The sequence below is a fragment of the Protopterus annectens genome, chromosome 3.part0 (assembly GCF_019279795.1).
Source record: "Protopterus annectens isolate FY-2018-M chromosome 3.part0, PAN1.0, whole genome shotgun sequence".
Lineage (NCBI taxonomy): Eukaryota > Metazoa > Chordata > Ceratodontiformes > Protopteridae > Protopterus > Protopterus annectens.
The window spans coordinates 1,338,943,187-1,338,960,483 of NC_056731.1; the positions used below are offsets into that span (position 1 = coordinate 1,338,943,187).

General features: G+C 41.6%; 1 protein-coding gene across 1 annotated transcript in view; it reads left to right on the forward strand.

Annotated features, from left to right (window-relative positions):
* The window catches only part of LOC122796737 (desmoglein-2-like), a 1,662,953-nt gene extending 1,648,422 nt beyond the window's left edge, over positions 1 to 14,531 (forward strand). The window contains exon 15 of the mRNA XM_044065446.1: positions 12,469 to 14,531. Coding sequence (XP_043921381.1) covers positions 12,469 to 13,458 — 990 coding nt within the window. The 3' untranslated portion in view covers positions 13,459 to 14,531. The remainder of the gene's footprint in view (positions 1 to 12,468) is intronic.
* The last annotated feature ends 2,766 nt before the right edge of the window (positions 14,532 to 17,297 follow it).

A 17,297-nucleotide genomic window follows, 5' to 3' on the forward strand; every position in this document is an offset into this window, starting at 1 on the left:
CAGCCAGTAACATGTTATTACCACAAATCTACCATTATTGTCTTTTTTCCTGTTCGGTCACTGTTTGAGCCCCTCTTACAATCACTAATATCATCCACGATGTTCATTTCTCCTTGATACTGGACTGAATATCAATTCTGAGTTATACCTGACAAGATCATTTCTATTCACATATCTGTCTATTGTAGCTTTGTTGTTACACCCTGTGCTTCTTAAAATATTTCAGTACTACTTGCTTTTTGTCTGTACCTGCAGTGCAATTTGCATTCCATGATAAAATTGTTAAAGTAGTCATTCTGATAAAAGCTATTACTTTTACATATTCTGCATTCTGCATGACAGTTATTTTGAATAGGTTTTGAACTTTCAAGTTACATGCACATGTAATGTTTAGCAGGCTGATCTTGTGTACAGTTGCAACTTCTCATATGTGTTTGAACCAGTGTCCTATTTCCCAGACGTTATTGCTGTAATCAAAACACTAAAAACAATTAACTAAATACATTTTTACCCCAACAGCTCTTTTAACTCCTTGCAAACACAAAACTATGTGCAGTTTTCTAATATAAGCTTTATGTATTCTAAGGTGAGGATTAATCATGCTGCAAGAGCATGCTAGAGTTTGTGATGGCCCTTGCACAGATACCTTCTGTCGTTGTCCTGTCTCTAGTTCCCACCCAGATGTGGGAAAAAAATCAACTTGTATGCTCTCAGCAAAGGTTTAGCCTTAATACATAGTGCACTGACTACCTTAATAAGTAAACCTAATTATGCACTGTTATATTTAATGTTTAAGCACTAAGGCTGCTAGTAGTACGTCTAATTGCAAATGTAACCACTTCTGTCATTATTAAACTTTCATTTGTTTTCAGTGATCTGTTTCTTATACAAGTGCTTCAGAGCACATTTTCAGACACTTCCTGATAAATCACCTGCAGCTATAGATATACCATCTCCCCTGTTGTTTTAACCTGTAACAGTTTATCACTTAAGATGTAAGCAAACATACAGTAACAGAAAATAAAATAAATCATATTAACTTTTTTCATTTATTTACATTACATATATTGCTGAATTCCTGTCTTCTGATAGATGTCAGTCCTCCTCTTCATGAACATTATTTTGCATGTATTGTTATCACAGTTTCCATTTATCCCTCTGTAATGTGTTCCTTCCTGTTTCTAAATAGCCATCTTCCACTTTTTTATGTCTTTTATAATAATCCATACTTCAAATACATTTGGTTTAGACTTTGATTTCCGTTTTGTAGGAAGTGCTTTTTTGGCAGCCAACATAATTAATCTCAAGACTTTAGTATTTCTAAGTTATTCATATCCTTTGACCCAGTTCAATGGAATCATTTTCTTAGTTACACCCATTTGTTCACCCGCAGAGTACTGTGTAGGGAATTTCTAAAATTGGCCAACACATTACATTCCCAAAACATAAGTTTCCAGTTACCTTTTTTTTTTCCTCATCACACCTCCAAAAATGTATCTACCCAAGGAAAATTATTTGTCTGTTTTGGGTATAAAATACCTATGCAAACACGTCCAAGCAAAGATTCTAAACCTTCTGGACTTTGTTGTATACTTGGGAGCTCTTCATATACCCTCCCATTGTACTCTTTTCCAGTCTGTCTTCCCAATCTTTTCTGACCTCCTTTGATTGATTCCTATAGTTATCCAATGTTTTTTATATGATTCTAATTATCCCTTTAACAACAGCTGCAGTTCTAGATTCAACTAAAAGCTCCACCAAAGAAGGTCTTTCACTTAAGATTTCCCTATCCCTTTCTCTTTGCGTATACTCTTTGATAGCAATCCCTGGTTGGGAAGGCAGTCTCTAGCCTGCAGTCCAAATGTCTTCTTGGACTAAGTTCTCTTTATTATCTTTCATTCTCTAGTTATTTGATTCCAATACTCTGGCTCATTTGCCTAAATTCAACCCCCCTCTTGCCCAACCAAGTAAAAAAACTTATTACCAAGGACAAAAAAAAACTACTATAATAAACTTCAGTCCAACAACAATAAGAACCCAAAACAATTCTGGAAATCGGTCAACTCCATTCTCCATCCCAGATCACAGAACAATCCCTGCCCTGACCCTAATCTATCTGACAGTGAACTGAGCTCCCATTTCATCACCTTCTTTACTGAATCCATAGCTAAACTAACTAAAACATTTCCAAATAAGAACCCACGTAATTCCCTCTTCACAACGCCCAACAACCCAAACAACAATCCCCTTAATTTCCATCTCAAACCTGTTTCCACTAATTTTATAAAAAAGCTTCTATCCAAGCTAAAGCCATGCTCTAATGCCCCTGACAACATTCCCTCCTCCTTCCTCAAACATGCAGCTGAAGGTATTGCTCTCCCAATTAGTATTCTGATCAGTAGATCCTTAAATGAGTCATACGTACCGAAACCCTGGCGTTCAGCCTACATTCTACCTCTTCACAAAGGAGGCAAAAACACCACTATTTCTAACTTCCGCCCCATCGCCCTACTCTGTCCAATATCTAAAATTCTAGAAAAATGTGTCCACCACCAACTTTTGCCTTATCTAATTCACAATCACCTCCTAACACCCACCCAGCACGGCTTCCATCCTGGCCACAGTACCATAACTGCCTTACTATCCTTCCTAGAAACTGTCAATCAAGCACAAGACTCTGGACTCATTGTATCCACAGTACTGCTAGATCTTTCGAAAGCCTTTGACACCATCTCCCATACGCACCTACTTCATCATCTGACTAACTTCAATCTCTTCCCTAATACTCTATCCTGGTTCTCCAGTTACCTATCTGACAGATCTCAAGCTGTCAAATGGAAGAACTCCTCCTCTTCCTTCTTGCCTACACCTACTGGCGTTCCTCAGGGGTCCATCCTTGGACCCATGCTTTTCAACATCTTTATAAATAACCTTCACACCGTCATCCCTGACACCACGGTCATCCAATATGCAGATGACTCTACCTTGGTCTGTTCCGCCAACTTTCCTGAACTTCTGACTAAAACTCAGTTAGCCTTTTCCACTACAGAGAACTGGATGCACCAAAACCACCTTTCACTCAACTCCAATAAATCTAAAATACTAATTTTCCTCCCCTCCAAGGTAACCTCCTTGGACAAAAACACTTTCAATGTCCTAAGCCAAACTAACACTGCCATTGAAGTGATCCCCTCTGCAAAACTCCTTGGCATTACCATAGATGAAAACCTCAAATTTGATCTTCACATACAACAAAACATAAAGAAAACCCACCAAAAGCTAGGTAGCTATATAGGAACAATCATTTTCTCTCCAACTCCTCTAGGCATACCCTGGCAGTCACCTACCTCCTACCTTCCCTTCTGTATGGAACCCTCTTCTGACCAATTTGTCTGCTACCAACACCTCTAAGCTCGAAGCCTGCTATAATAAGATCTCTAAATTTGCCACCAAATCCAAAACATCAACTCACCACTGCCTCAGCCTACAATCTCTGAACTGGTTAGAACTCCCTAACCACCTAGACTATTTGCAACTAACCACCGCTCATAAACTAATATTCTTCCCTGATATATGCCCAGCCTTAAAGAACATCCTTCCTTCATACATCCCAAATAGATCACTAAGATCTGAACACCAAAACCTAATCTCCATTCACGAACCCAAACGTCCCGCTGGCCAGCTTCTACTCTCCTTCTTTCTAGGTAAAAAATGGAACTCTCTGCCTCCTTCTCTTAGGACCATACCCAACACTGAATCCTTCAAGACCCAACTTTTCCTACACCTATCTTCCAAATGGAAATGCTCCTGCTTTCACCCCACATAAATTCTAGGGATTCCCCACTAAGCTCTCCTTACCTCCACTCCACTATACTCTCATACTTATTCTTATTGCTCCAAAGAACCAGAACTAGCAGACTTTATTTGACTCCAAGCATGTAAATATTGTAATCAGAAAAAAAAAAAATGTTTTCCGTTGTTAAACTGTCTCATAATGTATATAACACTTTGCAATTCTTGAATATATGAATCCTACTCTTGTATTTCACTTTATAACCTTTGATTGTATTTTGCAACATTTATTGTATTGTATTGCTCATGGAGCTTTTCTCCCCGGGCCTCCACTGAAAATGGGCACTTCTTGGTCCAGTGGACTTCCCCGGTAATCAAACTGATAATAAATAAATAAATAATATTTAATGTACTCCTACTGGCAAAATCTCCTTTCTCCATTCTCGTTTTGGTTTGGATCTTAGAGTACTCTCTGCTACTTTATGAATATAATATCCTGTATGGGCATTACTTAAGAATTTGCATCCAAAATTTCCCTCTCTCTATTACTGGATCCCTTAAGCCTATAAGCAAGGCACAGGTCATCCCCAAGGAGTCTGCATGACACTGAGTTGTTGTGTCTTTTGGTTTTTCCCGGTTAGGGGTCGCCACAGCGGAGCTCCAGTCTGCTAATGATTGGCAGTAGATTTTTACGTGCCGAGTTGCCAGCTCTGATGCACAACCTTCAAAGAAGGTACGCCCATTCACGCACATCTCCACACAGAAGACACTCTAGTTGAGAATCGAACAGGATAACGTCTTACTGTGAGGTGACGACGCTACCGCAGCACCACCACCAAAACCTCCAGTCTTTCTTGGTATCGCAGGTCTTTTGAGCCCATTATCTTTTTAGTTACAAATCTCTGGTGTCTTTCCAGTTGCTTATTATGTTTACTAAAGCAGAGACCAAAGAGGGCATTGAACTCAGTGGTAGGTCTTATCAGTGTGGACTACAAAGAGGTGAGGACTTTTGATCTGGAAGACGTACCTTTTTTGCAACATGATGCTCAAACATGAAGGGAGCTAACCACCCAGATGTTTAGGTCTCTCACTGAACTTTTTACTTTTTAATTTTGCGGTGGTGAGTTATCTATACTACTAGATGGGGCCAAGAGGTGCTTACCGAACATTATAATGTTGCACTTCTTAGAACTGAGTTTAAGCCCATTTTTGTACACCAGCAATTGACAAGTGTAAGCTCCTGTTGGAGACCCTGTGTGTCCACATGGAACTTGATTGATCCCAGCTTACAATTGTCCACAAACATTGTTAATCAGAGGCCCTCATTTGTAAGGAGTGATCTGAGAAAAAGAAACTGACTAGCAGATGTACTAGCACAGATCCATGTGGACCTCTACTGACAACCCTCATTCACACCCTGTACCATTACTGTGTCCTTTCTGTAAGTCAGGTGTTCATCTAACCATGTGCAGATCAGTTTGGAGCTCCTTCAACTTGTTAATTTATATTTGAATGTAATGTGATATTAAATGCCTTAGTAAGGGCAAGATATGCTGTGTAAACAGCTTGCCCGCAGTCTATGGTGTGAACAACACTCTCAAAGAAGTTTGTTAAATTTATTAAGAAGGACTTTTGATATCCTAATTAGACAAGTATACAAGAGTTTTTAGATGGTTAGGTCTCTAATTCCAGGAGTCAGAGAAGTAATGTTACAGCAGCTGTGCATCACATGTGTGGGACTAAGCCAATTGCTAGACTTGTGTTAAAGAAGTTAGAGAGCCGGTTAACCAGTGCTTGTTTATTGCTGTCAACTGGGCAACAGGATATGTTGTCAGGTCTCATGGATGTGGTATTCTTCGAGAGTTCCTTCAGTACATGTTCTTTTATAATAGTTACTTGACTCAGGGAAAAACTGGCTTAGAGTAGATGTCCCTGGGGTGAAGTTAGCACTAAACTTATTTGCGGTATGTTTGTAATATCCACCAGATCAGAGTAGGCAGTAACTTTATGAATAAGCTAAGAGTAATGTTGAGTGCTGTTTTCATATTTTCCTGGTGTAACTAAAGAAGGATTTGTGGATGTTCTTCGTGTTTCACTGTTGCAGTCATTGCATTTGGGTTATCTACTTGCAGGTAGCCCTCAGTCGGCCTGATTAACAAAGTCTTGGGTCCTGCGTCGGTTGCTGTCCTTTCTTCCATGACATCAGGTTGTCATGGGTGTAAAACATACAGCCGGTGCCATTACATCAGTCTTTCTTGCCCTGCGGTGCCCAAAGCAGAAGCAGTTCGCAAGTGCCAGTCGGCAGACTCCTGAAATGTTCATTTTCGAGTTTCAGAACCGAAGTCTTCAACTAAAGCTAAGTACCCCGTTGGGCAAACACTTTCCTTGCTCCTTACCGATGTCAGTAAAAGTTAATAATTGCATTACTTGTGGAAAGCAAATACCTCATAAAGATTTTCATTCGTACTGTATTCCTTACCTATGACCTGACAATGACATACCTTGCTGTCGGTTTTGTGCTTTATTTAATCAGCGCACTATCTGCCATTGGTATATTTTCTCCTCTAAATATTTCGGTTCTCAGTTTAATTATTCAGAAATGTCATCGGTTAGCCATCCTACTACTGGGATTCCAAGAAAACGCAAAGATGAAGACAGAGACAGGCTGCCATGGTCCAAAACCGCCGCCGACGCTTCTCCTAAGCCAGTCGCCAGTACTCAGTGAGGCGGTTTCGCAGCCCCTGCTACTTCTGATTCGCAGGCCTCTACTGAGACCCATTCGAAGTCTGGTATGCCGCAAGATGCTTCAACTATGGAACCCATGGATGTCTCTACCTTGGATGGGTCTGGAGCCGCTGTGCAGGCACTGACTTTTGAGGGTGTATTCAGGCCTACGGACTTGCATATTAAACCTACGCCCCCTCCTTTACTTGGGCCTAAATCTTGATCCATGCCTAAAAAACAACACCCAGGCCACATGCCCAGGCCTCTATGCCTAAAAAACAAATGATAAGAATGGCTGAAGATCTAATAACTCTAACCAGGGGTAGCCAACCCCCCCCCCTTCTAAGAAGCCTAGGACTGAAGTTGATTATGAATCTTCTGATCAGGATTCTATTTTTTCTGATTCTTCTGATGATCTGGATTTGCCCTTATCTACTTATGAAGATTCTGATGCAGAGGACTCCATTCCCCCTGCTTCTCCTCCTGAGGATTTTTCTTTTGGGGAAACCTTACATACTCTAAGGGAGCATTTCCACTGGGAAAGCCAGGATTTTTTCTGATTCAAAAAAGAGGTTTAGGGATTTTCTTCTCTTACCTCAGCATAGGCCTTTAGCTATTCCTCCTGTACTAGGCATTGTTGATGATGCTTTTTCGGAATCTAGTTTGGCCACTGATTCCCTGCCCCCTGCTCCCAGAAAACCTGACAGATACTACAGGGTCCCTGAGTCCCACAAGTTCCTTTTTAAAAATCCTGTTGCAGATCCAGAGGCTATTTCACAGGGGCCCAAGGGCATTAAGACTTCTACTGCTAAAAATCCTACCCCTTCTGATAGAGACTCCAGGGCGCTGGATAGATGGATTAAGAAGGCTTACACTTCTGCAACCTTGGCCATTAGGGCTTTAAACTGCCAGTTTCATATGTTAAAGTATCAGCAACATGTTATTGGACTGCTTAAACAGAAAATGATGTTGATTCCTGACTGCGTGGAAAATAAAGAATTACAGGATTTAATGCGTTCTGCTTAAGTTGGAAAACATACTTCGCAGTGTAGTTTTGATTCATTAGAGGCCTCTTGCAGAGCTGCTGTTACTGGGTCTGTGCTCAGAAGGCATGCTTGGCTTGAGGAGCAATCTTTGCCTGATCATGTTAAAGCTAAATTGTTGGATTGTTGGATGCTCCTTTAAATCAGGACCGCCTGTTTGGCAACAAGGCTAAGGAAGTTCTTAAAAAGATGAAAGATAAAGCTAAATCTATGCAAACTGTTAAAGATTTTTTTACAAGTTCAGCCTCCAAGATTTAGTAGTCACTGGCCCTCTAAGAATTGGTCCTTTCCAACCCCTTCCAGGTCTTCTCAAGCCAAACCCAGACACAGCAAAAAACCCCAGGTTTCAGTCCCACGGGACACACAGAACTAAGCAGTGGGGGGCCTCCACTTCTAAATCTGGAAATAATAAGACTTTCCCGTATGGTAAACTGTCTCAATGACTTCATTTTAAAATTTCCAAGCACTTCTCACTGACTGCCCCTTTGGGGGGAAAGATTGCTCTTCATGCAAAGAATTGGGAACTCATTACCCAGGACAAATTGGTTTTAAATATAGTGTCCCAGGGATACAGATTTCACTTCCACACGTTGCCAACACCAAGCAGATGGCCGGACCTACATATATCAGTGGGCAGAGGCCCAAAAACAAGTACTTTCTCTCTTACGCATGGGGGCTATTCAACTGGTACCAGAAGAGGAAAAGGGACAAGGTTTCTACTCTAGACTTCTCCTGGTACCCAGAAAAGACAATTCATGGCATCCTATCCTGGACCTGTCTACTCTAAACACCTTTTTGGAGATTCCAAAATTCAAGATGCTGACTCTTCACCAATTACTTCCTATGCTAGCCAAAGAAGCCTGGTTGGCAACACTAGATTTAAAAGAAGCATACCTGCACATCCCAATCAGGGAATCTTGCAGAAGATACCTACACTTCAAAACAGGCTACACGTACTATCAGTTCTCTGCACTACCGTTTGGCTTATCTACTGCGCCCAGGGTATTCACAAAGTGCCTAGCTCCAGTTATTGCATTTTGCAGGCAAAGAAATTTTCAAATATACCCATACCTGGACGATTGTCTAATTCAGGCAGAAAGCCAGGACATACTTTTGAATAATCTGGCCTTTGTACAAAGGGTTCTAACTTGTCTGGGGTACACCATAAATGAAAAGAAATCACACCTGGTACCCTGTCAACAAATTATATTCCTGGGAGCAAGCTCGAATACAACTTCCCAGATGGCTTACCTCACGCCTGAGAAACAAATTCATTTGACAACCTACTTCAAGTGGCCACAAAAACCCTGCTGTCTGCAAGACAAATACTGCAAGCCTTGGGGTTCATGGCCTCCTGCATTCTTCTAATTCTATATGCAAGATTGCATATGAGGAAACTACAGTGGTACCTAAAAAGCCTATGGTGTCAACATTCTCAAGACCTAGAAACAATGATTCCTGTCATACCTTGCCTATGCCTAGAGTTCCTTTAGTGGACAGAGGCCTGACACCAAAACAAGGGGTTACCTTTCACACCACCTCCTGCCGCCCAAACCCTAACAACAGATGCATCAGACTCTGCATGGGGGGCTCACCATGGCAGGGAAGTGCATTCAGGGCAAATGGAACCCAAGTCAAATGCACCTGCATGTCAATCAAAAAGAAATTTTCGCTGTACAGAATGCTCTGACTGCCTTCAAGGACCACATTCTTCTAGGACAGCTAATGGTAAAGACGGAGAACACCACTGTTATGTGGTACATAAACAAACAGTGGGTTACACATTCTTACCCCCTCTGCAGACTAGCCATGGCATTGTGGAACACAGCCTTGAGCTGCCAGGTGCACCTACAAGCTCAATTCCTGCCAGGAAAATTAAATACGCTGGCAGATGGACTAAGCAGAAACTTCATGGACCCACACAAGTGGAAACTTGAACCAAGGATTTTCAACATGTTGACAAGCAAATGGGGGAGCCCAGAAATAGACCCGTTTGCCTCTTCCCCAGAACTACCAGTTGGACACATGTTGCACAAGGACTCCCCACAAACAAGCCTGGAAAGTGGATGCTCTGTCCTTCAGCTGGAAAAACCTATCAGTCTATGCCTTCCCCTTCTGCCTCTGTTCTCCAAAGTACTACTAAAAATCAAACAGGACAAACCAAGGATGATTTTGATTGCTCCAGACTGGCCACGCCAACACTGGTACCCCCTCCTGCGCGGTGTGTCACGGTTATCTCCATGGCACCTGCCTCAGACTCCTTCCCTGCTGTATCAGAAGGAGAACCAGATTCTGCACCCTCAGCTTCTAACACTGAACCTTGCAGCCTGACTAATTACGTAATCTCTCCCTTACCATCCCTCAACAAACCTGTGATGGATATCATTTTAGAGGCAAAGAGGCTTAGTACTAGAAAATCTTGTGCTGAAAAATGGAAGAGATTCTGTGCCTGGAACCAGTCTCAAGGGATCAGCACAGCAGCGCCCAATTTACCTCAGATTTTACAATACTTAACTGAGATGCTTCACAAGGGCCTGTCTTTTTCCTCCATTAAAATCCAGGTGTCAGCCATTTCAGCTCATTATAACACAGAACCTCCCCTCTTCTCTCCTCCACTGCTCAAGCAGTTCCTCAGAGAGGCCAAAAAATTGAGACCACCCAGGAGAGCTCAAACCTCAGCCTGGGACCTTAACTTTGTCTTGGAGAAACTCACTCTACCTCATCTCGAGCCAGCTGCTACTGCAGACTTAAAATTTCTTTCTTGGAAAACAGCTTTCCTTTTAGCAATCACTTCAGTTAGAAGACTATCTGAATTACAGGCCCTTATGGCAGTGGAGCCTTTCATCATCTTTCATGTGGACAGGGTGTCCCTCAGAACCAGTCCATCCTTCATGCCCAAGGTGGTATCCAGTGTGGCTCTTAATCAGTCCATTCATTTGCCAACCTTCTTTCCCAATCCACAGAATAAAGGGGGAACGGATACTGCATTCCTTAGATGTGCACAGACAACTTAGATTCTACTTGGACAAGACTAAATCTCAAATGAAATCTGAACTGCTGGTGCCATTTGCTGCAGGGGCAGAGGGGAAGGCTATTTCAAAGCAAACCATTTCTAAATGGATACACCATTGCATTAATTTCTGCTATAAGCACCATGGAAAACCTGTCACCCAGGGGATCAGACCTCACTCCACCAGGGCTGCATCTACCTCTACAGCCTTTCTCAGAGTTGTCCCTACCAGGGACATCCTAGAAGCTGCTACCTGGAGTTCTGTACACACTTTCACCAAGTATTATCATTTGCCAATTTTCTCTAAATCCAGAGCTGGCTTTGCCACTGCAGTCTTGCTTATAGCTGGCCTTAATGCTATCTAAATTCCTCCTCCCAACCATAGTTTTGGGAATCTACCCAAATGTAATGACTACAACAGTGAAACGTGAAGAACATGGTACCGTTGTGTACACTTAGATGTTCGAGTGTATTCATTGTTGCAGTCCTGGTTATCCTCCCTCCAGCCCCCTAACTTCTTTTGGCAATACCTCTACTTTCATTTACTATGCTTAAAAGCCTTTTTGGTGTATTTGCTTTTTTGTTGGAGGTATATCTTTGTACTTTTATATTTAATTGCTTCCCATTAGGGGGGAACCTGACATCTGGGGCAAGAAAAACGGATGTAATGGCGTCGGCTGCATGTTTTATACCTGACGACCTGACGTCGTGGAAGAAGGGAAAGCAACTGACGCAGGACCCACGACTTTGTTAATCAGGCTGACTGAGGGCTATCTGCAAGCAGATAACCCAAATGTAATGACTGCAACAGTGAATACACTCGAACATCTACATTTATGGTAAGTGTACACAACTGTACTTTACATTTGGCTTCTGTAGCTAGTCTGAGTTCACAGGATGCCTTCATTTTTCTGATGTCTATATTAGTTTCTTATCTAGCTATTTTATTCTCCTTAATTTGGGAGTCTTTTGTTCTATGTAAGTGGAGTCAAACATGTTAAAATGTAGCACACACCAAAAATATATATAATATCTGTTAAGAAGTCACTAACCACCCATAACTGCTTTTACTTTTATATACTAATTCCACAGAGTAAAGCACTCTTCAGAGTGGAAGACAGCTCTCTCAACCATGATTTCACAGTAGAGTTGATAAGTATAAAAACATTGTAAGGCTTGTAGCTTTAGGGAAATGCAGCTGGGAAGATAGCATTCATACAGTTGTAGTTCATAAACTGATAGACATCCCAAAAATATTTACCATAACCAGTGTTTAAAATGTAAAGTCATGCCCACTTAAACAAGAATTAGAAAGTTATATATTTTTTCTAATGAACTTTCCTGGGTTGATGGACATTAAAATTTAGAGTACAGTATACATAAATTGTTTTATGTCTCATATCAGATATCTTTATTTTTCTGTATACACTCCATTAATTAGCAGTACTTGGAGAGTTCAGAATTTGAAAATACCATGTGAGTTCATGCAGTTTTGTGCATTTATCTTGTGTGACTGGACATAGCCTAGCCCACACAGTAATCCTTGAATGTAAGATTATAATTATTATAATTGCATTACTGTTCATTGAAACTGTAAACAGCAGTACCTTTTACTTCAGTCTTCAACTACAGGCTGAAAGGTTCTTCTGTACAAAATCTTTCTTGCCCTCTTTTGTGAATGAAATAATGTTGGCAAATTGTTTGCTGCACGTTTGCAGGTTTGAAATGCCACAAGAGTAGTGAGAGATGCATTGTAAGACATAGCAAGGTTTAAACAAATTGCTGCATGGCAGCATAAAAACATATTCAGCTGGTCCATGGAGCTGCTCTTATGTTATGTTAAATTTATTAGAAATTTCCAGTAACTGTTTCCCCTTTTTATTTTTTTTTTCCTTCTAGCAATCCTGTCAAGTTAGTGAGGAGGATGCAAGGAAAGCAGCAAATGACTGTGTGATGATTTATCAAAATGAAGGAATTGGTTCACCAGCTGGCTCCGTGGGCTGTTGCAGCTTTATTGAAAGTGATTTGGAGGACGACTTCTTAGATGATCTTGGACCAAAGTTCAAGCAACTGGCAGAAGTTTGTACAGGCCTAGAAATCAGAAAGGAGATGACGTTCAGTCAGTTTATATCCACTGGAGAGAGCTCCACAGCTGGCCAACAACAAGCAGTCAGGCAATCTGGATCTGCTCTAGGGAGCTTCAGTCAGTCTACAGCAAAAGCAACCAACCATTTTGAATCTAGTTTGCATAGCTCAGCTCCACCCATTCAGCCAGCTGTCAGTCAGTCCCAATCCACTCTGCACAGCACCAGCATATCCACATCCCAGGTAGTCAGCCATTCTCAGTCAGCTGAATCAAGTAGTGAAACTGTGGTTCAAAATGTAGGATTAGCCAATCCTAGTGTGCAGGTCGGTCATTTCACACCAGAATCAGTAGTAAAGCAAAATGTTGTGGTTCTGGATGGCTTACATGCCTCTGGTTCCAATCTTCAGGTAGTTGGAACAACACCCGAGGCTGCCATACAGCAGCATGTTTTAGTCACTGAGCATTCCATAGCTCCTGGCACTTTTCTTCGTCCTGTCGGCGTTGTTGCCGAACCTGTTGTACTTCAGCAGCATTATGTGTTGGCTGAAACATCACATGCAGCTGGATCTCCTGCACAAAGCATTTTGCAACCTGTTTCTAATGTAGGAGGGGCTCATAATGTTATCCTTATGGAAGGAAGTGTGGTCTCAGCTCCTGGCGCACATGGATACCTAGTCAGTGTCGAACCTGAGGGTCACCAGCAGGTTTTGGTAAGAGAAGAGACAGTGGCCCCTAATGTTGCAGTAAAGTCTTCAATAAGTAAGGTCACCAAGTACAGCACATTACAATTTTCAGAGGCTTAGGGTAATTCGGAGTCAGAAGGCCATTAATACTCTTTGCTAGCCACATAGTAAAAAAGCAGCTAAGAGCTTAATTTTCAAGATTACTGAAATGTTTGATGTTTACTGTAAATGAGTTCTGAGGAAAATCTTCAAAAAAATTGGTCCTATGTTATGTGTAAATGCTGCCTTTCAGAGAGTCCATTATTGACCTTATAACATGTATGTATCTTCATTTAGTGAGTAAAGGGCATGTAAAAGTGAAAGCAAGGAAGTTTTTTTTACTGTATCTATTAAGAAAATGTGTCTAGCTTTTGCTTAGCTAAGTTGCCCATTTGCTAAGATACACTTCTGGTGGTTTGCTATTTCACAGATCTGTACTGCTGTTTATTGTTGAGTGTTCTCTTAGACTTTTTATTGTACATTTTGCAGCTACATGAAGAGTACAAAATTTTGTATAATATTAAGTGCCTCATAGTTGTGTTCTACATGGTCATACTCTCCAGAGCTATTGTCATAGCAGGAATTGAGTCTGCAGCAGTGTAAGATCTTTTTTTTTTTAAATTCATTACTGTCACATTGTGGCACAGGAGACATTACTTCCACACTACTTCCCAGCTACCTAAGCTCCTTCATTGCCTGTGACAGTCCTGTTTCATGGCCCATCAGAAACAGATGTCTATCACCCTCTCTGTGAACTTCCATGTTCGACTTTGTACTGTTAAGTTACATTACCCTAAGAATGACACTTTGTTCACTAGTGTCCCTTTAATAGAAAGTCTTAACAAATGTACTTTAATGGCTCGGTCATTATCTGTGCTCGTGTTATAATAATGGGTTACAAATTTTCTTTTACATTGCCAGTAGCCTGACGTATGCAGGATAAACATAGTTGTTCATGGAGATTTCTATTGAATGCAGACTAAAAAGGTTTGCTTTTTTTAGTGTGTTAGCTGTTTAACAGTGATGAAGAGGGCATGGGACCCTTATTAGCTGCTACTGTAACTTTGTTTAGAAAGGTAGGTAAATTGTACATCCTCGCTCTGAGAATTACCGGCAGGGTCTAAATGGGTGCTGAAATCTTGCACTGAGCTTCTGAACAGAAGAAAATATTGTTTAGTGATGAATACGTTGTAGTTCAGCTGATAAATGTGTTAAATTATGTAGATATGTCTGAGAATCGAAAGAAGAGTCTGGAACAGAAATTTCAGTGTGCATTTCATTCCCTTCAAAGGAGCTCTTTGGTTTGTACTCTAACTTCCAGTGGGCGTGGCCTGAGCCTTTTCACCTCACAGTTCTAACAAATGGTCATATCCATAGAACCATGAGTGTTGCTAGAATACTGTAAATGGCAAATGCAAAGTAACCTTTATAATGGTTGCATTAATAAGTTTTTAGGTATTAAACTGTATTTTATAAGCCAACAGTAACTAGAGTAAATGTACATTTTGTAATGTATGAACAGCATGCAGTAATTCCGTAACCATTCAGTCCTGTGGGCTAGGCTTGTAAAGGCCCCAGGGCCATTAGCCTAGTACACACCTATGAACACACACACTGCCAACAGCAAATTAGTCATACTATGATCTTTCATAAGAGACTAAGCAGTTCTGTCTGTGCTACTTGATTATTGAGGTAAAGAAATATAACAGTTATTCCAATATTAATATAGTATAAAAATAATAGTCAAGATCCCTTTACTTGCACTAGACAGAGGTCAAATATCAGTACAGGTGTGCTTGCCATTGTGAAAGCATTAAGGCAGAATCTTATAATACTTTAAAAGTAGCATGATTTTGGAGATGTTCATTGTGTTACACTGCTGCAGTCATCACACTTGGGTTATCCTGCCGTCAGGTGGTCCCGCAGTCAGCCAGAGTTCCAAAGTCCTGGTCCGGCGTCGGTTGCTGTCGCTTCTTCCCTGACGTCAGTGAACCAGGGGTATATAATATGCATCCGATGCCATTTTCTTCAGTCTTTCTTGCCGCGCGGTACCTGAAGCAGAAGCAGTTTGCAAGTGCCGGTCGGCCGACCGACTCCTGAGATTTTCGAAGTCTAATTTCAGATCCGAAGTCTTCAATAAAGCTAAGTACCCCGTTGGGGAAACCTTTTTCTTGCCTCAGACCGATGTCAGAAAAAAGTTAATAATTGTATTTCTTGTGGGAAGCAAATACCTCATAAGTACTTCCACTCTTACTGTATTCCATGCCTAGGCCCTGATCACGACGTCACTAGTTATCGGTTTTGTGCTAGATTCAACAAACGCACTATAAAAAGACGTTTTGATTTTGCTTTACACCACTATGGCCGAAGGTTCAATTATACCATGCCGTCAGATCAGCCGACGACCTCAATACCGAAAAAACGCAAAGACAGGCATCCGAGGTCCAAAACCGAAACCTCTTCTAGGCCAGTTGCCGGTTCTCAGTGAGGCGCTTTCGCAGCCCTTGACGCCCGCTACCTCAGAGCCACAGGCCGCTTCCGACTCCCCCATGGAGACATCTAGGCCTCTGGAAACTCAAGGTATTGGGCCTACGGAAACTAATTCCTCAGATGGGTCCAAAGCCGCTGAGCAGGCACCAGCTTCTGAGGGTGTTTTCAGATCTTCACAACTTATCATTAAAACAACAGCCAAGACAAAGGTACCATTAAAGACAAAGAAACAAGTACAGCGTTCTCCTGGACAGCCCTCCATGCCTAAGAAACAGATGCTTAAAATGGCCAAAGACCTCTTTACTCTAATCAGGGGTTCCCATCCCCCTCCTGAGAAAAGGCCTAGGCAGGATACAGACTATGACTCCTCTGATCAGGTTTCCATTTCCTCTGACTCCTCTTCAGACCAGGGATACTCTTTACCCTCCTATGAGGACACTGATGCTGTGAAGTCTATCCTTTCAGCCTCTCCTCCTGAGGATTATTCTTTTGGGGAAACTTTACATACCATGAGGGAACATTTCCATTGGGAAAGTCAGGATTACTCAGAATCCAAGAAAAGGCTCAGGGATTTCCTCTTATTGCCTCAGCACAGGCCCCTGTCTATTCCACCTGTGTTAGACATTGTGGATGATGTGTTCTCTGAATCCAGCTCATCTCCTGACTGTTTGCCCCCTGCTCCAGCCAAGCCAGATAGGTATTATAGAGTCCCTGACTCACAAGTTTCTTTACAAAAACCCTTCTGCTGATCCAGAAACTATTTCCCAGGGTCCAAAAGGGGTTAAGGCTTCCATTGCAAAAAATCCAGTACCCTCTGACAGAAGTTCCAGAGCTTTGGATAGGTGGGGGGAAGAAAGTATACACGTCTGCAACTTTAGCAGTAAGAGCTTTAAATTGCCAGTTTCACATGCTTAAGTCCCAACAATATTTAATGGCTCAGTTAAAACAGAAAATGCTTGCTTGCTCAGAAGCTCCTGATTGTAAAGAAATGCAGGATTTATTGCATGCAGTTGAACAGGTGGGAAACATACTCTGCAATGTGGTTTTGATTCTTTAGAGGCCTCCTGTAGAGCTGCAGTTACAGGTTCTGTTATTCAAAGACATGCTTGGTTAAAAGAACAGAGTTTACCTGATCATGTTAAGGCAAAGTTATTGGATGCTCCTTTACAACATAATACCTTGTTTGGTGTTAAGGCAGAAGAGGTGTTAAAGAAAATGGAGGATAAAGCTAAATCTATGCAAACAGTCAAGGATTTCTTACAGGTACAGCCACCTCGGTTTAGCAGAAATTGGCCAACAAAAAATTGGTCCTTTCCAGTGTCAGACAGGCCACAGAGAGGCAGATACAGATGCCCAAGAGGCAGATCTCAACCCCAAGGCTCAAACAGACGACAGTGGGGCACCTCAACCCCAAAAGGAGGTGAGGACAA